The sequence below is a fragment of the Neltuma alba genome, unplaced genomic scaffold, assembly GCF_004799145.2.
Source record: "Neltuma alba isolate B1F8T4 unplaced genomic scaffold, ASM479914v2 tig00002457_pilon, whole genome shotgun sequence".
Taxonomy (NCBI): Eukaryota; Viridiplantae; Streptophyta; class Magnoliopsida; order Fabales; family Fabaceae; genus Neltuma; species Neltuma alba.
Window position 1 is genome coordinate 141,653 of NW_021632867.1, and position 16,907 is coordinate 158,559.

At 35.8% G+C, this 16,907-nt stretch overlaps 2 protein-coding genes across 2 annotated transcripts; one reads left to right on the forward strand and one right to left on the reverse strand.

The window, feature by feature from the left end:
* Window positions 1–9,312: 9,312 nt before the first annotated feature.
* LOC114728933 (uncharacterized) lies at window positions 9,313–11,922 on the forward strand. Its single transcript, XM_028915885.1, has 7 exons — window positions 9,313–10,155; window positions 10,251–10,433; window positions 10,512–10,668; window positions 11,010–11,091; window positions 11,180–11,261; window positions 11,344–11,766; window positions 11,857–11,922. Exons 1-7 carry the CDS (start codon window positions 9,313–9,315, stop codon window positions 11,920–11,922), a joined length of 1,836 nt encoding a protein of 611 aa, XP_028771718.1.
* Window positions 11,923–14,621: 2,699 nt separating this feature from the next.
* LOC114728945 (uncharacterized) lies at window positions 14,622–16,669 on the reverse strand. Its single transcript, XM_028915893.1, has 3 exons — window positions 16,653–16,669; window positions 15,811–16,544; window positions 14,622–15,649 (listed from the first exon to the last, which is right to left on the reverse strand). The coding sequence occupies exons 1-3, from the start codon at window positions 16,667–16,669 to the stop codon at window positions 14,622–14,624; spliced, it is 1,779 nt and encodes a 592-aa protein (XP_028771726.1).
* Between the last annotated feature and the right edge of the window lie 238 nt (window positions 16,670–16,907).

Genomic DNA, 16,907 nt, shown 5'->3' on the forward strand with positions numbered 1-16,907 from the left:
TGGGCATTAAAAAAATGGACAATACAGAAAGACACTCACTTCCTCCATGTTTGACAAAAGTACATTTGGAGGATCAATGAGTAAGATTTATTTTGGAACAACCTTCTCGATCTACATTTAAAAATCAAGATATTTTTTCATCACAACAGCGTATAAAAGTAGCAATGTCTTAAAAACCGGATCGGAACTCGAGTCGAATAAGTTAGCGGGTAATAGTTCAAACCGTTAGATCGATCAGACCGTTTGGTTAGACCGCTGATATAATAATTAAATTAAAAGTAACATTATATACATATAATAATATATATGTGAGCAATAAATTATTAGATTATTAAAATTTTTAAGAAAATTAAATAGAAATAGTATATATATACATTTAACTTTACATTTGATAAAAATTAGAAATTCATTTTATATAAAACTATGTAAATAAATCTTATACAACAAGGAGATTAAAAATATAAATAAATAAGAAATAAAAAATGAATATATATATTATATAAGTGAAATAGTGAATGATCAGATTAAAAAAGATAAAAAGTCTTGTCAGCCTTCACGTGTTACTCGAAGTAAGAATAAGGTGAATTTGAAAGTTACTTCTTATTTCCGGTGGTTAATCAGAAGCTTGGCTTGTCCATTTCCTCTGCGACTTTTCTTCTTCTTCTCACCATCAAAGTGAAACTCTGGATATTCTTTCTTTAACCAGCGGATTTTGCATCCTCCCAAATGCTATAGATGAAAGCTGCAACGACTAGAAATTGTGGAGAAAAGGAAGGGAAGAAAATCTGGTCGGTATAGTTTATTTGGCTCTTCTCTTTATCCCCCATCTTCACTGTTATCTCCCGCTCCCTATGTTCTTCATCGCTGTTTTTTCTACGTGTGGGACGGGAGGGGCAAGTGGAAGAATTTCTCTTAGTTTCAGAAAATTTCAGATCCGTCCGGTTTTTCTAAAACCACTCTGGGATCCAGTTTTACTTCGGTTTCTGGCTCAACTACCGGTTTAAGACGGATCAAAATGGCTCAACTCTTTCAACAGTTAAAACCATTGAAACGAGCTGGTGAAGGGAGCAGGTGACGGCCAGATCAGTGGGACTGTCCGGTCCGGCTTTCAAAACCTTGAAAAGTAGCCAAATTTAAATGGAAAAAAAGTTGAAATGGACGAAAGTAACTGTAACTAATAGTTGAAAAAAAAAAAGTATCGTTTTCAAATTAATTAAACACTATACATAATAAACATAAACAACAATGATAATTAACCATGGTGATAGTTAATTTAATAGGTTAGAAATAATGATAAAATATCCAAATAGATGAATACAAAAGGTGAAAAAAAAAGAGTAAATAAAAGAGTTGAAAAACCAGGTGCACAAAATAAAATAAAAAGACTATGAATGGAAATAAATCCTAACGGGGGAAATGAAAATAACTAAGGGAAAATGACAATAAAATACCACTTGAATTCTAAAAAGACAAATAAGGCACCTGAATAAGCAAAATGACAAATAGGGCACTGGGTACCAATCTGGAATTCATATTTTCTGCCAAAAGACCAAAATGCCTTGATGAAATGCGGGAAGACTGAAGCTAAAAGTGAGAGAAAGGAGAGAGGAAGACCGACGCAGTGAGAGAAAGGAGAGAGGAAGACTGACGCTGATGAAATGCGGGAAGAAGGAAAGAAGAATGTTAGAAATGCTATTATCTTACTCCTTCGCATCACCATTCTGTAGAGATTGTTGATTTGGTGGGTTTTGGTTGTGGGAAAGAGGATTTGTAGTGAGAGAGGGAGTGAACCTATGGGAAAGATGAAGCGGAAATCAGAAAACAATGGCAAGCAATTACGTAACGTAACTGCTGTCATATGCCTGCTAGTTTTTGGTAAATTCCATTACGTGAATGGTAAATTTCACTATACATGTAGTTAATTATGAATTTTACAAAATACATATTGTGATTTACAACTTTTATAGTGAAAGTGACTACTTTGTTAATGGGTTTTGCAACCTGTTTTCAGGAGATAAACAACTTGTTTGTAAAAACTAATAAAATTTCACGCTAAGATAAAATTCTAGAGATCTCACTGTTCTTTGTCCAGGAATAATTCTTAAGACAGAAGAAAGATTCAATGTTCTTTCTCCACTACTTGAAATCCAGATTAAAGATGATTCATCCTCTTGTTTTCATATAGTTTAGTAAGCACAAAAGTAAAGAACTTAAACAAGCGTGATAATGCAAGAAACACAGAAAAGTTACAATGTACTAAAACTTCAAGAGTCTATCAATATAACCACTGCTACATTCCTAAGACTCAGTCTCAAGATCTATGTTTAAGCTGGTTCGAACCCTTGCTAATTGAACCAAATGGTGCTGGTCAAAAAGACTGAACTAAGTGGTCATCGGTCAAATAGGGACATGATTTGCAATACTACTTACATCAAAGTAACAAAACCCAAAAAGACATTCATTAAACATCATCCATAGTATAATTAAGACATTCATAAACATATCCCCCGCCCAAAAAAATCAAAGAAAATCCAATGAGAGGCCACAATAGAATACACAAACAGAAAGTCACCTCATACCACATCACTCATCCATATCAAAAAGCACAAAAGAGTAGCTATCTTGATTGTTGTCCAAGAGGGCACTTAATTAAGTAGAACATTTGAGTATTCAATAACACGATCCCAACATGAGCTTTCAGTTATGAGCCAGCTTACATTGGAAAGCCTGGATGGATAAAACTTGGGCTTTCCTTTCCAACCATATTTAAGCAGTTGGGCACCCCTTTTAAAAGGGATCAATGCCTGAAGTAAGCAGAAGTAACAGGTAATGACAGCAAAATAGTCTACAAGATATTGAAAGATGCAATTTTTGTATGTTTATCAAAGATGCTAAAAATAATCACACAAAAGAACTATCCAATTGACATGCCAGTGAATATACAGTTTGTTTTTTTGGTAGAAAAGGATAATCAGAGAAATTTTATTATTAGAAAATGGCATCTAAGGATATCTATTCTTTTAAAGAATAAGCCATTAACAATTCAGAACCAAAGTTACTCACAATACATGCTGAAGCATCCCATTGGAACACAAATAGTCAGTCCCATCATATCTTATGAGACTCCTCATGTTCAATAGTAGTGATAAAGCATGAGATCATTCAATCAACCCTTGTCATTCAAAAGGGTGCGAACTTTCATTATAAATAGAACTGCTTGAAATTTTACTGATCATCCATTAAGAAACAAAAAAAAAATCAATATGTGCTCCCCCATATTTTCATTTTGGCCTTTACTCCTCCAGTCTTTCGACTAGAGTTAGCAGCAATTCCAACTTCCCTCAGTATCCAAACAACGGAAGACACACTGATCATAATATTTTTGGCCAGGGAACCTACCTGCAGCAAGAAACCCAATTACTATATTGTATTAAAACAAACTGAATAACAAATACTCCAAGCAAGTTGCAATATTTACAAGAACTAAAGCAGAAATTATAACGCGTCACATTAAGTTTGTGACTTACACACACACACACACACACACACACACACACACACACACACAGACCTGCTCTCAGTCACGGTGGGCATTCCCGTAGCTAGCAAGATCTGCCATTCCATGTGAAAGATTCACAGAAACGCCACCACCCTCTCCGATCGTTGGATGGAGCTCCGGTCCTCATATGCAACAATTCCATCCCCTTCCCTACGCTACCATCCACACCCAAACCTCACTCTTCCTCACAAACAAAACCAGTTTCTTCTTCACTCTCAAGAATGCCCGAAGCTCTGTAGATCTATTCTTCCTCATAGAAACGACATGTCCAGAAACTCCATTGACAAAATCAAGTCAGAGCAGAAACTTCTCCCACACATGAACTGGGATGGACCAGAAAAGAAACCCAGCTCTTCGACAGGCAAGAAGCAGCTTATTAGACACGTTCTGGTGGTCTACAACAGAATAGAGGTTGCAGAAAAGTATTCTGGCGAGCAATGCATGCTCCGGCGTCAGCGAACTGGCGAAGGGACTAAGGGAGAAGAGGAGACAGCGGAGAGAGAATGAGAGTGTAAGAGTACAGCTAGTCAAAGACGAGGACAGGAGAAAATATTAAAAAAAAGCAACAAATAAATATGGAAAAGCAGAAACCATCCTGAGTCTGAGAGATGAAATCATGAATCGAAGTGAGAAGAAAAATATAATGTTTGTTCTGCGACTTCTACTTAATTTTCAATTTTAATCCCTGTAGTGTGAATTTCTTTTCACATCCGTCCCAAAGATGGAGTGAAAGAGAAAGACAGAAAGACTGTGGATGGGGATCGAATTCCTATTTTCGCTGAAAATAATAAAAGATTCTTGAAAACCAACGGCAGTTTTTTGTTAAATTAACAAATGTTGGGGATGGAAGCACGTAGACACGCAGGGGACAACAAAGGAAGGGTAGTTTTAGTAATTTGAGCGGAGCAAGTTAACGGTTTTTAACAAAGAGAGAATTACTATGAAATTTTAAATAATAAATTTAATTTCTAAAAAATTGAAATCACAAGTTATCAGCATGAATGTTGTTATTCTTTATAACTCCTCGATTCTTAATAAAGTTTAAAGTAATTATTTTTTTTAAAAAAAACTGATTATAATTTTTCTATTTATATATGTAATATCTACTTAATTTCTTATTAATAATTAATTTTGGTTACAGTTTAGAAAAAGCTAGTATCATCTCTATATTTAATTTTTTTCATGATTTAATTAAATATTTAAAAGAAGTAGTAATAAAAATATTATATTTTTATAAGAGAGATTAACTAATTTGATTCTAATTTAATTCTTGAACTTTAAATTCTTTTCAACCCAATATCCATAATTTTACCTCGATATAATTCAAAGCATAAGCTAAAAGGATGATTGATAGCGTGCGCGCACACTGTGTAAACTGCTATTAGAGTTATCCAATATTTCTATCAAAAGGAAAAAGGACTTATCTAATTTTGAGAGACTACTATTTTTTCTATTTTAAACACGTCTTAAATTTTACTTGTTTTTTCCCCTAAATATTTGTTATAATACTAACTTTTTCAAGTACAATTAGTGCATACTTGTCTCCAAAAGTAACAGTTGTAGATATAATTAGTAGTAATTTTTAAGCTAATTTAAAGTGAAAAAAATAATTTTTACATGATACATTATTGATTTGAGTATCTCTTTAATTAGATGGTGTTTAATATTATATAATTCGGAGGGTTAATTGGAAGGAGTGATTGGGACCAAATAAGATACTGGTGGTGCCCTTAGACCCTGCAGCTTTGCAAATGACTTGGGATGAACAATATAAGAGGCAGTAAAGGACCATAGGGAGAATAAGGGTATGGTAGCTTTGGTTAAAGCATTAATAAATTAAAATTCCGTCACTGTCTAATCTTAGGCACATCCCGTCGCCCAATTTATGCTTTAATATATCTGAGTTTGATTTTCTCATCAAAGAATAATTTTGATATTAAATTATTTTTTCTTAAAAGCCCCATGTCTTTAACTCCATTGCTTCATCCACTGTTACTAATAGAACTGGACGTTAATTTATCTTATCTCATATATTTATAATTTTTTTCCAAGCTAACTTAGTTGATAATTTATAAAATGATACATAATATTATATAATGTAAGCTATTTTAAGGTGATCATATCACATTTTTTATAATATACTTAAATTAGTTAAGTACTTCTTATGTTAAGAATCAAATGAATTATATTTTTCGTAAAATACATTTATATAATACTCATCGGTTCTTAATATAGAATTTAATTAGAGAGTTGATCTTTGATCTTATATGCAAGACCTATTTTATATATTTATTAATTTTTTTTAAATTAACCCTATTGATATTTTTCTAACAATGATCAATTAGGAAAAGAAGAGAAGGGTTAAGAAAGATACTTAGAGTATTTTAGAAAAAAATATATCATATTAATTAATTTAATTAATATTTTTAATCTACTCAAATTTAGTTTTTATTAATTGTATAGCCGATAAAATACTCTCAAATCACCTGTGATTTGATGATGTTGAGGAGAAGTACAGTGGCCTTTATTTCAATATCATTATATCATGATTTAATAATTAATACTGCCTCTTATTTTTAATATAAAAACTTATTTGATTTTTATTTTGGTCTTAATTATAAGACTCTAATTTATTTTGTCTCTTATATTTATCTATTTTTTTCAAAGTAGTCCTTATAATAATAATAGTTCTAGCCAATATACTTAATTAGTAAAGATATTTTAAAAAAGATAATACATATTCATTACAAGTGACTAACTTAATTAGTTTTTTTAATCTACTTAAATTATTCAACTAACTCTGATATTAAGAATCAGAGGTAATGTCTCTCAATTGAAAATTCCAAATCCATCATATTAAACAATGAATTATCTTACGTCGGATTTTAAATCGTTTGAGTTCAATTACCAAAGATCAACCTAACTTCATCTAACTCGGCACTGGCTTCAAATTTTTCTTGGGAAATGCTTGGGATCACGTCTGAATTATTATTTTGATTATATTTAAATGGTTTCAGTTTTATTTTATTTTTGTTTGTTTACATGTTTTTTAATTTAATTTTCTAGTATCAGACTGCTAGACTGGATTAAGCATTACCAGAGCTAAGTTAGGATAGCTTCCTTGGTGGTTATTCTTATCTTTCGATTTATGATCATCATTGTCATCTTTAGTTTGTCTTTAAAAGTAGTTTTACAATGAGAACACACAACACGCACACAAGATAAATAATTTTAATTTAAAATAGTAAATTCTAGTTTTTTTTTTTTAATTGTGACTATAAAGTATGGAACTGGTTATCCATCATCCATCAATAATAAAATGCCGACAAATTGAACAGAGAATGTTCAGTCCAAAAATGTGGTGTTTGGATGATGTTAAATGTTTAAAACGACAATCATTTATGATACAGTAACAGATAACCTGAAGAAAATTATAGATTTTGGTATTTCTTTACTTGTTTTTTTTACATTTATCATCTCATCAGAAAAGGAGTAATGATAAAAATAATATTTGTAAGTTTGATAAAGACGTGAAACTATAATTCTTCCTCCCAGCCAGTAGCTTTTTCCTCACTTTAAATTTATTAAATTAAATAATAACTCCAGTCCGTTTCAAGCTAGCTTACCCAACGGTTCATATCTTTTCGTTGGGAAATAGTTAGCTACGCTTTATTTTCAATGTTATCATTATTATCAGCATTATTATTATTAAAATGAGGAAAGAAATTTAATCACAGGAAAATGAATATTGTAGTTATGGTAGGAGCAAATTGATTTTCCAAAAAATAAAAATAATTGTTAAATAATAATTTTAAGTATTATTAATTTCTTATTTAATCTATGCCTTTTTTGATTAAATTAATTGACTTAACGATACAGATAATGGTGCAAATATCCCAATAGATGAAAATATGAGGCCCAAAATGGGTACCCAAAATGGGTAAATTAAGCAATAAATACGTATTTTTGTCCAAAAATGAAACGTTAAAAAGGCGTGTAATATAAAATAAAAAGGGTATTTCCACGGGAAAAAAAAAGGTTATGAATGTAAGTAAATAATAATGTAGGAAATTGTTGGGGACAAAAATAAGAAAAAATTGTAAAAAAAGACCTCAAAAATAGAAAAATTATAAACAAGGACCCATTACAATATTAGTATTGGTTTTGATAATAATTGATAAGTAAATGGTAACAATTTTGTTGAACAGGTCCTTGTATGCAATTTTCTTAAAAAATAATGAAGGAAATAATAATAATAATAATAATAATAATAATAATAATAATAATAATAATAATAATAATAATAATAAGGACCCGGAGAATTTGGTACAATATTTGAGGAGTAGGCAGCGAAAATGCGTGTAAAATTCTTGATACAGATAATAAGAAGGGAGAATGACATTGAGGTCCCATGGAGAACAAAATACATCAAATAGGTCCCCTGAAATCTGATAATGTTTTTGAAGTCCCAAAGGGACTCAGATGCAATTTTCAGAATCTTCAAATGACTTATTTTCCCTTACTATGATTTCCCATTCGAAATTGCTTTGACTGAAAATTTGAAACCCTGTTTGTCGTTCGTTCGAAGAAACCGTCTGGCGCCTTCATGCTGTTCGAAATCGTTCGTGTGAAGAATCCGGCCACAACCCACCGTGCTGCTTCAAATCTACTCACAACCCACCGAAAATCGTGACCGAAGTCCTTGAAAGCCTGTGGCGGTGGCTCTGTTTTGGTGGAGCGAAGTGAAGCATAGCGGAGCGAAGTGCTGGTGTTGGAAGCGAAGCGGAGCGAAGTGCTGGCGTCTCCGTTCATCGGTGTTTGAAGCAAAGTGGAGTTCGTCCTGGTGTTTGAAGAGAAGTGGAGCTCGTCCTGGTGGCGCTGTTGATCGGCGTTTGAAGCGAAGTGGAGGTCGTCGTTGTGGCTCTGTTCATCTGCATTTGAAGCGAAGTCGAGCTTGTTGTGGTGGCTCCGTTGATCGGCATCAGAAGCGAAGTGAAGATCATCGTTGTGGCTGCGGTCATTTGCGTTTCAAGCGAAGAGGAGTCGTCCTGGTGGCTCCGTTGATCGGCGTCTGAAGCAGAGCTCCTATTCTCACAATTTCTTTTCGCACACAGAGGCATTGTCGACACTGAAGAAGGTAAAATCATATGAATCAGAAAAGCATGTCTTGGCAGTTTGTTGTTGCGTTTGATCATTGCTGAATATTTGCATCAAATACGGCTGGATGCTTTTGATTATGCTTGGCCCATGTTTTTTTTTCCCTTGACCATAAGATGGTATGCGTATTGGAGCATGTTTAAAACAATGATACATGATGAGGCATTAGCCTTCTAAAAGCACTTCCAAGAAGGCTTGTAAGAAGAATGATACATGATGAGATGAGGTATGAAATGCGTAAATGGTAAATAACTAGAATATGATAATATGGAAGAATCAGATTTGAGGCTGAATAATTGATGTGCCTTGTTTGGAGTTCAAAGTATTTGTCAAGATTGTTTGGTCTGTAATTGTTACTACTTTCCTTTTTGGGATTTCTATTATCATATTGATGATTGCGTCTGAATTATGCATGATGCAGCCTTTCATTTATTGGTGAAAAATTGAATCTTTTTATCACTAATTAAGCGTTTCATTTGTTGACATACTGAGAAACCTGGAAAAACCCCTCTTTTGGTATATCTTTCTGGAACTAGTTTGAGAAGTTTGCTGTGGTCTGAAAGAGTTGGGGTTCAGGATTTGAGCAGAATTGCCAGATGGGGAAGGATGCACAAAGAAGCAGTAATTTCTCCGGTTATGCCTTGTTTACGGAGGAATTCTACAAGAAAAGCTCAAAGAAGTACAAATCACTTGAAGCAGGAAATGCACAAGTGAGAAAGGCATGGGATAAATTATCAGAACAACAAAGAGAGGAATATTGTGAAAGGGCTAAGGCACAAAGACCTCCCACCAAGTCCAAGAAGTATATTGTTCCTTTCTATACAAGATGTGCACCAAAACAATTCATGCAAGTTTGCAAGCACATCAAAGAAAGGAAGGAACTGATGGATAGGCTGAAAAAAATAGGGTTTGACAAGTTGGTTGAAGTGTGTTGTCACACAATTCAAAGAGAATTGTGTGGAGAGTTTATGTCTGCAGTTGATGTTGCATCAAACAACATTTCCATAAGAGGGAAGACAAGGAAAATGAGGGCAAAAGATGTGCATGAATTTCTGGGGCTACCATTTGACGGAGAAGAGATTAAAGTAGTTGTGAATAATGAAGATGAAGTGTTCAAGCAGTGGAGGATTGTGTATGGCAATATTCCATACAAGAAGATAGCATCATTGTTGACTGAGGAGAACCAAGATGAAAATTTTGAGGTGCTGTTTGTCATGTATGCATTGGGAACATTGTTATGTCCTAATGCAAGTATTTGTGTGGGTGATTATTTGTTGAAGGTAATACTATCAACAAAGGATAGATTGGATAAGTTTGATTGGTCCTCTTATGTGTTGCATGAACTATATAAGGGGATTGGAGTGTACAAGAAACAATTGGAAAAAGGCAAGTTGACTGAGAAGAAGAAGAATGTGCCAGGTTGTCTATACTTCCTAATGGTAAGTGCTACAATAATTTGTATATTTCTGTTGTCATTTGATGGTCTGAATGTTGTCAATGGTTGCTGTTAACTTATCATTCATGTCACATGCAGTTATATTGTCTACAAAATTTTCCATTGGGAGAAACAAAAGCTGCACATGTAAAGGATGCTGTTGCATATTGGGATGAAAAGAAAGTGCAGCAAAGAGTTAAGGAGGAGAAGGAAAGCAATCGAGGACTCTTGCATCCGGCAAAGCAATCCACCAAATTTGATCCTGAAAATTTAACTCACCCGGTATGTGGACTTGTGGGCTTAATGATTAATTTTTTGTTTTTCTACTGTTGCTTACTGTTCTGAATTTGATTTGTATAGGAGATCAAAAAGACATATACTCGATTAGTGTCTATGCTGGGGGAGGAAATGATGGCCCTTCAGTCAAGACTAATGGAGGGTAGTGGCAATGCAAGTGAAGAGGACAAAGATGAGGCAGAAGAATCTGAAGCAGAAGAGGAAAAAGTTGAGAAAGAAAGTGATTCAGAGGATGAGGAAGAAGATGACAGAAATGAAGAAGAAGAATCTGAATCACAAGATGATAGGAATGAAGAAGAAGAGCAAGAAGCTCAATCAGAAAAGGAGATGGGTGGACAAGAATCACATGACAAGGAAAAAAAAGAGGATGAAGAGGAAAAAGAGAAGGGAAATGAGGACAAAGAAGATGAAGAAGAAAATAAGAGAGAAGAAGAAGATGAAGAGGACAAAGAAGCGGATGAGGCCACCCAAGGGGAAGGGAGCGAACATGTGAGGAAATCTACAAGGGTGATAAGTAAGGGGAAAGCTCTTAGGTCTCCATTTCTGGAATTTAAAAGCAAGGCTGGAAAAAGAGAACAATTGATGATAGGCAAGCTTTATTTGACATGTGCACAGCAAGGTGTAACCATGAGGAGCAAGAGCAGTAAGTATTATGTTTTGGTGACCAATTTTGTATTATGTTACAGAATTTACTGAATTTACTAACTTCATAATTGTTTCATTTGTGTTAGATACTTTGTATCGATGTATGGATACTTCCTAACCCGTGGTGAGTTGCAATGTCTCCAACGTAGAAGATGGATAAACGACAGGGTGAGTCACACGTACATAGTTAATATCAGAATGAGTTATTGCATGCTAAGGAGTTGTAATTTGTTTGTATTTGCAATTTCAGTTTATGACTATGGTGGCGAAGACATTCGTTGGAGATCAAAAGGAAAAAGATGGGCGAGTCAACCGTCATATATTTTCTGCAGATTTCATGCAGAAAATGGTGGCGAATCCTTTAAGGTGGAAATGGGAGGACCATGAAAAAGAAATATTACCTGAATATATTGGATACAATATCGGGGATTGCGATTTCATTTTTGGTCCTACTCTATTTGAAGATCATTGGTTTTGTTATGTTTTTGAGACAAAGACCATGACCTTCCACGCCCTTGACTCGTTGGTTGATAGCATCACATTCATGAGATTACAAGCCGAGGAAGAAGAAGCAAAGAAGAAGGGGGGTGAGCAACAACATGACGCAAAGAAGAAGAAAAAGAGGACAAGTAAAAGGCAGTTCGACCCCAAACAGTTCATGGCAACACAAACTGTGAGTAGTTATTTACAGCTTTTATACTTGTCAATGACTATTATAATTGTTAGTAGCAGTCTGCATAGTTGTCATTACATGCTCTGGTAGTTGTCACTGGATGCTATACTAGTTGTCACCGGATCATCTGTTACTTGTCACTGGATGCCATGCTAGTTGTCACTGTATGCTCTGTCCCTTGTCACTACATGCTGTCGTAGTTGTCACTGGATGCTGTGCTAGTTGTCATTGCATGCTCTGGTAGTTGTCACTGGATGTTGTGCTTGGTGTCACTGGATGATTTGTTACTTGTCACTGGATGATATATTATTTGTTAGTTGTCACTGAATGATCTGTTACTTGTCACTGGATGATATATTAGTTGCCACTGGATGCCCTGTTAGTTGTCACCAGATGCTCTGTTAGTTTTCACTGGATGCTCTGTCCCTTGTCACTGGATGCTATGCTAGTTGTCACGGGATGCTCTGTTAGTTATCCCTAGATGCTGTAGTAGTTGTCATTGCATGCTCTGGTAGTTGTCACTAGATGCTTTGTTAGTTGTCACTGGATGCTCTGTCCCTTGTCACTACATGCTCTGTGAGTTGTCACTGGATGTTCATTATGTGCGTGTGTGTTTTTTCCAGATGAACTGTTTCCATTCGATGCTACGTGCTGTTAAGCCAGAATTGTTTGCCAATGAGGACGAAATTGACAACGAAGTGAAATGGGCTAAAGTCTATGTGCAGAATGATACGTAAGTGTAGATGTTCTGTTCGATTGTGTTATGTTGTTTTTGTTCACAATAACAATTGCAAGGCGCTAACATATTCAATTTGCTTGGTAGTGATTCATGTGGAGTTCATGTTATCTCTTGGCTACAAGAGTGGGATGGCACCGTTCGGGATGATGCAGGATATACAATGCCACGATACTCTAATGATGAGCTACAAGAGTTGAAGGTTGGCTGTTTGTGGTGGTTGGTGACCCATCCAAGTAATGAACATGGGAGTCAAGTGATGTCGATGCTATCGGACTACAACAAGACCAAGAAGAGGAGATAGAGTGGTCTATGAATTTTTTGTTCTCTTAGCCCATGATATGTGTTGTTAAGATGATTAGCAAATAGGTCATTTTGTAACAAACTGATCAGGTTATGTTTATAATATTATTACCTTTGTCATCACATTGTAATACTAATTTGTTAGGGTTTTATTACATTCTTAATTATAAAACAACGTCAGTTATCCAAAATAACAACTAATATAATAGGAGTTAATGACAAGTAATATAAGAATTTCATAACAAGTCACAGTGTTCCATTGACAAGTCACCATTGACAGGTCATGGTGCCCTATTGACAAGTCATAGTGCAACTATTGACAAGTCACGGTACTCCATTGACAAGTCACAATGCTCTCTTGACAGCGACCATTGACAAGGGACAGTGTTCACACAAACAAGTCATAGTGCTCCATTGACAAGTCACAGTGCCCCATTGACAGGTCATGGTGCCCTATTGACAAGTCATAGTGCAACCATTGACAAGTCACGGTACTCCATTGACAAGTCACAATGCTCTCTTGACAGCGACCATTGACAAGGGACAGTGTTCACACAAACAAGTCATAGTGCTCCATTGACAAGTCACAGTGCCCCATTGACAGGTCATGGTGCCTATTGACAAGTCATAGTGCAACCATTGACAAGTCACGGTACTCCATTGACAAGTCACAATGCTCTCTTGACAGCGACCATTGACAAGGGACAGTGTTCACACAAACAAGTCACAGTGCTCCATTGACAAGTCACAGTGCCCCATTGACAGGTCATGGTGCCCTATTGACAAGTCATAGTGCAACCATTGACAAGTCACGGTACTCCATTGACAAGTCACAATGCTCTCTTGACAGCGACCATTGACAAGGGACAGTGTTCACACAAACAAGTCATAGTGCTCCATTGACAAGTCACAGTGCCCCATTGACAGGTCACAGTGCCCCATTGACAAGTCATAGTGCAACCATTGACAAGTCACGGTACTCCATTGACAAGTCACAATGCTCTCTTGACAGCGACCATTGACAAGGGACAATGTTCACACAAACAAGTCATAGTGCTCCATTGACAAGTCACAGAGCTCCATTGACAAGTCATAGTGCAACCATTGACAAGGGACAGTGTTGCCATTAACAAGTCACAGTGCTGTATTGACAAGTCACAAAGCTCCATTGATAAGTCATAGTGCTCCATTGACAAGGGACAGTGAAGCCATTAACAAGTCACAGTGCTGCATTGACAAGTCACAGAGCTCCATTGACAAGTAACCGGATAAACCATTGACAAGGGACAGTGTTGTTATTGACAAGCAACAGTGCTCCATTGACATGTCACAGAGCCACCACTGACAGGGGACAAGGGAGAGGTAAGTTTTTGACACTTCATTAATAATGATTATATATAACCATACAACCAAAATATAATATGACAAAGTGATTGTAAATATCATTTCATGGTCAAAAAGGTTATGTTACTTGAATTCATGTTGTTGACAACTTACATCAGCAAATTCATTGACAAGTCGTAGTGCAATGATTGACAAGTCATTACAGGTCTAGTGACAACTCAGGGTGCAGGTAATGACAACTAAAATGACAGTACAATGTAACATGCCAATTCATAGCCAACTTTCATTTACACTTTCATATACATGAAACTACACCTATTTCACAACCCATCCCAAAAAAAACATAGGGGTTGCATGTCATAATGAAACTAACCAGTGGTGTGTATCCATTTACAAAAAATTTCCTTCACACCCATTTACAAAATATTCTCTTCACATCCATATACAAAAAATAGCTGACTTCAATATGTTCTCAGCTGGGATTTGGGTTCTTGCATGTCTTGGCAGTGTGTCCAGGCTCTTTGCATCTTCCACAATGATAAACCTTCTTATTTTGGAACTGAGATTCTATCCTATTAATCCTTGGCCTTCCTGGAGGCCTTTTGGTTATCGGTGGATGCAAGAATGTTTGGGTCAGCATATGACTCACAGTAGGTGCATCAGGCTGTGGGCAATCATGTGTTGCAATTGGCCTCATGCTATTTGCATATATTTTCTCCTGTGTGGACAATTTGTAACAATCATCTACATAATCATACACACTACGGTGAACTAGTTTGATTGCTGCACAAGCATGTGGACAAGGTATTCCACTCATTTGCCATGCCAAACATGTGCATCTGTGAGAAATCAGATCAACAGCAACATAGATGATGCGTCCCTCACGTATTGTCTGCACCGAAATATGGTCATCACCATAATATGTTGCCTCCATACACGCACCTCTTGCTATTTGTTCCGACAACTTTGATTCAATATTGGGTCCTACACCATTTTTCCAGCTTTTCATCCCCATTTTGCTAGCAACCATCTTCTTGGCCAACTTCTCTTGATGCTCTTGTATCAAAACCGGCAAGGCGTGCTTCCTTTCTTTCAACATCCATGCATTAAAAGACTCAGCAAGATTATTGGTGATGTTATCCCATCTCTTAAAAGGAAATTTACTTTGCGCCCATCTATCCACATCCCCATGAGATTCAACCCATTGTGCCAATTGAGGACAAAACAATCTTAAATTTCCCATTGCAACATTAAACTCATTATCATGCCTTGCATATGCAATTCCATCAAGTAAATTAAGTGCATTCTCCTTGTTATTTTCTGAGGTCCGTCTCACACCTCTATTGATTTTCACATACTGCGCACTATAATTTTCTTTCACATGTCGATAGCAAAAAGCATGTCTATCACCATCAAATACTGTCTTGACAGCACCGATAATAGCATTACTCCGATCTGAGACAATTGTCACTTGTGCTGATCTGGTTATTCTTTCAGATTCTGTAGATACCAAGTCCATTCATCATTTGTTTCCCCGCTAACAATACCATATGCTAAAGGAAACAACTCATTGTCTGCATCAAATGCACAAGCTGATAATAAAGTTCCTTTGTAAGGACCACTCAAATGACATCCATCTATATAAATAATTGGTCTGCAACCTTCCACAAAGCCTTTAATTGAGCATCCATATGCAATGAATAGCCTCTCAAATCGGTTGCTATCTGAGCCTTCCCATCTTGCAACTGTGTCAGGATCAGTTTCCATGAGTCTCTCACACATCCAAGGGATTACCTTATAAGAATCTTCTACTCGACCATGTAATTCCATTAGTGCTCTCTTCCTAACCCTATATGCTTGAGTATAGTTCAATTGCACTCCATATTCTTTATACAAGTCCTTTCTGATTTCATTAGGACTCTTGTCAACATTGCACCTCAAGTCATCAATCACAATCGAAGCAGCTAAATTTGACCTTCCTGAGTGAGGTACAATTAAGTTGTCCTGTGCATGATGAATGTGTTCACTTTTGTACGTTCTGATAGTTAAAAACTCAGTATCTTGATGTGCTCCCATTGAATATGCACCCATATACCATGGACAACCATCAACCTTGCACTTCACAATGATCTTTTGCTGATTATTCTTAATGAAAACGTACGAAAACTTCTGGCATAAGCTGTACTTGTATAATGTTTTCCGGAGAGTAGTGGCATTTGGAAATATTTGTCCTTCTCCAATAATCAAATCCTTCCATTTTGTGGAATTCATTTGTGGTGTAGGTGTTGGGATCATTTCAACAGCACAAGGAATTGATTGTGGCTCTCCAATCACATCAAATAAGGTAGGTGGAGACATAGACAATTCATTGACACCTCCAAATGATTGATCAATCCTGCAAAAAATGACAAGTCAGGGTGCATGTATTGACAAGTTGGTAGCAATACAGTAACAACTGACATACTAAGAAATCACAATAACAGTTTTCTTAAACTATACTTACACATCTTGCTCCTCCATTGTATTATCTCTTGTTGCTTCTATGTGGTCCTCATTTTCATTTTCTTCGACATACACATGACCACTTTCTTCATTGAACTTTATCAAATGTTCCACCCCATCATCATCTACCAACTCCACAAAAGTTTTTTTATCAAACACAACAGAGAATTTCAGAAGAAATGAGTTGCTTTCTTTTCCAGCAATTGATGATATAATTTCTTTCAATTCTTCATAACTTGTGCCCTCCTTTACATTG

Excerpts from the sequence above, each read along its gene's own strand:
- LOC114728933 (XM_028915885.1), top strand. The coding sequence starts at position 9,313 with ATGGGGAAGGATGCACAAAGAAGCAGTAATTTCTCCGGTTATGCCTTG. Across the intron at positions 10,156-10,250 it reads GTTGTCTATACTTCCTAATG|TTATATTGTCTACAAAATTT; the intron begins GTAAGTGCTACA and ends TGTCACATGCAG. Across the intron at positions 11,767-11,856 it reads AGTTCATGGCAACACAAACT|TTGTCACTGGATGCTATACT; the intron begins GTGAGTAGTTAT and ends ATGCTCTGGTAG.
- LOC114728945 (XM_028915893.1), bottom strand. Across the intron at positions 15,650-15,810 it reads AATTAAAGGCTTTGTGGAAG|AATCTGAAAGAATAACCAGA; the intron begins GTTGCAGACCAA and ends TGGTATCTACAG.